Below are 1,701 nucleotides of genomic sequence, written 5' to 3'. Positions count from 1 at the left end.
AGTCGCCTGTTGGTAAGTCCAACCCTTCGCCAGCCGCAGCCCCGCTTTCAGACGTTCACGACCCTGTTGAAGATACCATCCAAGACAGTTGTGAAATAGCCGGTTAACCTGGCACCTTTTACACCATAGATCGTGGTTCACGGTATATATGCCATTGGTGTCGGGTGGGCTATACCTTTTACTGTGGATATGATATGATCTGATACCGTTGAGACTACTACATAATCACCTGTAGTACTCCTATACATTCTGCTCGTTACTAGTGGCCAGTTCTTCATCTAGTGGGCTGTTGGCTTATCCTCTGCTAAAATTGGGACCAAAATGAACCTTTGCCTCACGCCTATCCGGATACGTTTGACATGTACACGTATTCACAAATACACAGACATGAATAGTCCTAATAGCCTTCGTCCTTCAATAAACGTACGTGTGGCTCGTTTCTGTAATTGAACAGGTATCAATTGCAATCATAGGCCCTATATTCGAACGTCTTTTTTCGGCTGAAAAGTTGTTCTCGTAGACTGTGCTCAACAATTTGGGAGCCAGGGCCAAAAAGGTACCCAGTTGCACCAAAACCAACTACGTTTTCAGACTCATAACTACGTTGCCAAGCACGATTACATTCTCAGACACATATATCTACGTTTATACGCACTATACATCGATAACATATTATATTGCACTCAGGATGTGTGTGTGTGTGTGTGTCCCCAAATCCATCAAGAAAGGACCAAAGGTGCAAACCCCTTTCCTGCCAACGAACCTGTTCTGTGGTAAGATTGGGCTCGGGGACTGTGCCCAGCATTTTGTGGGCCACGGCCAATACATACGCACCCCTTTTTGCTGCGCTTTTGACCACATGTGATGTTGCATTGGGTATGCCACTCGGCCTACACAGCTGTGGTTGGAATGAGTCCATCAGAACGGAACAGTCAGTGGGACTATATGGAATGGGAAGTATCATGTGCCTATTGCACTACACATATGCAATAGATGGGATGTGTGTAATGTGATAGATAGGATCTGATTAATTGGAGTGATACTGATGAAATTTGAAACATCCGCCTCCAATTGCCGAAATGTTTCTGAAGGTATTTCGGAGCTTGTGTGAGTCCGTCTACAGCTAAAATAACAGTGAGCGATTGATAACATATCAGAGCATCGCAGTCCGTTGTTACGCTAGTTCTTAATCCCTTGGAAGGCTTTTGAATTTTTAATATATATCGTACATGGGATACATAACGAAATGTACAGTTATTGAAACGAAATCAGACAGTGAAATGGGACAACAGAATGAGACAAATAAACAAAAGCACCCGCAGTGTAACTAACTAGCTCACTTTATAGCACACCTTACCTGCGTAACCTTCTCCACAGAACCTTTGCAGAAGACATAGAGTTTGTACGTATTGGTGTCCAGGGCAATGACACACATAGTACCGCGCTCGTGTTCGAATTCAAAGCGTTTGAGGATAACAAACTCTTGTTTCGCGTCACCAGACTGGTTTTGAAGTGAATGAAGAGTGTCAAAAGCAATATAGGTCCATAGCCAGGTATAGGAACGGATAATATGATATGTACAGAATAAATACACATGCTCATTCATATATATATATATATATATATATATATATATAGTATATATATATATATATATATGTGTGTGTGTGTGTGTGTGTGTGTGTGTGTGTGTGTGTGTGT

At 42.3% G+C, this 1,701-nt stretch overlaps 1 protein-coding gene across 1 annotated transcript; it reads right to left on the bottom strand.

Moving 5' to 3' along the window:
• Positions 1–371: 371 nt before the first annotated feature.
• SARC_15535 (hypothetical protein) lies at positions 372–1,593 on the bottom strand (the record flags this gene model as incomplete). Its single annotated transcript, XM_014290346.1, has 3 exons — positions 372–440; positions 764–898; positions 1,358–1,593. Coding segments are annotated over 3 exons (440 nt in total), but the record flags the coding sequence as incomplete, so codon positions are not given.
• Between the last annotated feature and the right edge of the window lie 108 nt (positions 1,594–1,701).

This window comes from Sphaeroforma arctica (genome assembly GCF_001186125.1).
Source record: "Sphaeroforma arctica JP610 unplaced genomic scaffold supercont1.6267, whole genome shotgun sequence".
Taxonomy (NCBI): Eukaryota; class Ichthyosporea; order Ichthyophonida; genus Sphaeroforma; species Sphaeroforma arctica.
This window is presented reverse-complemented; position numbering and strand designations above follow the sequence as displayed.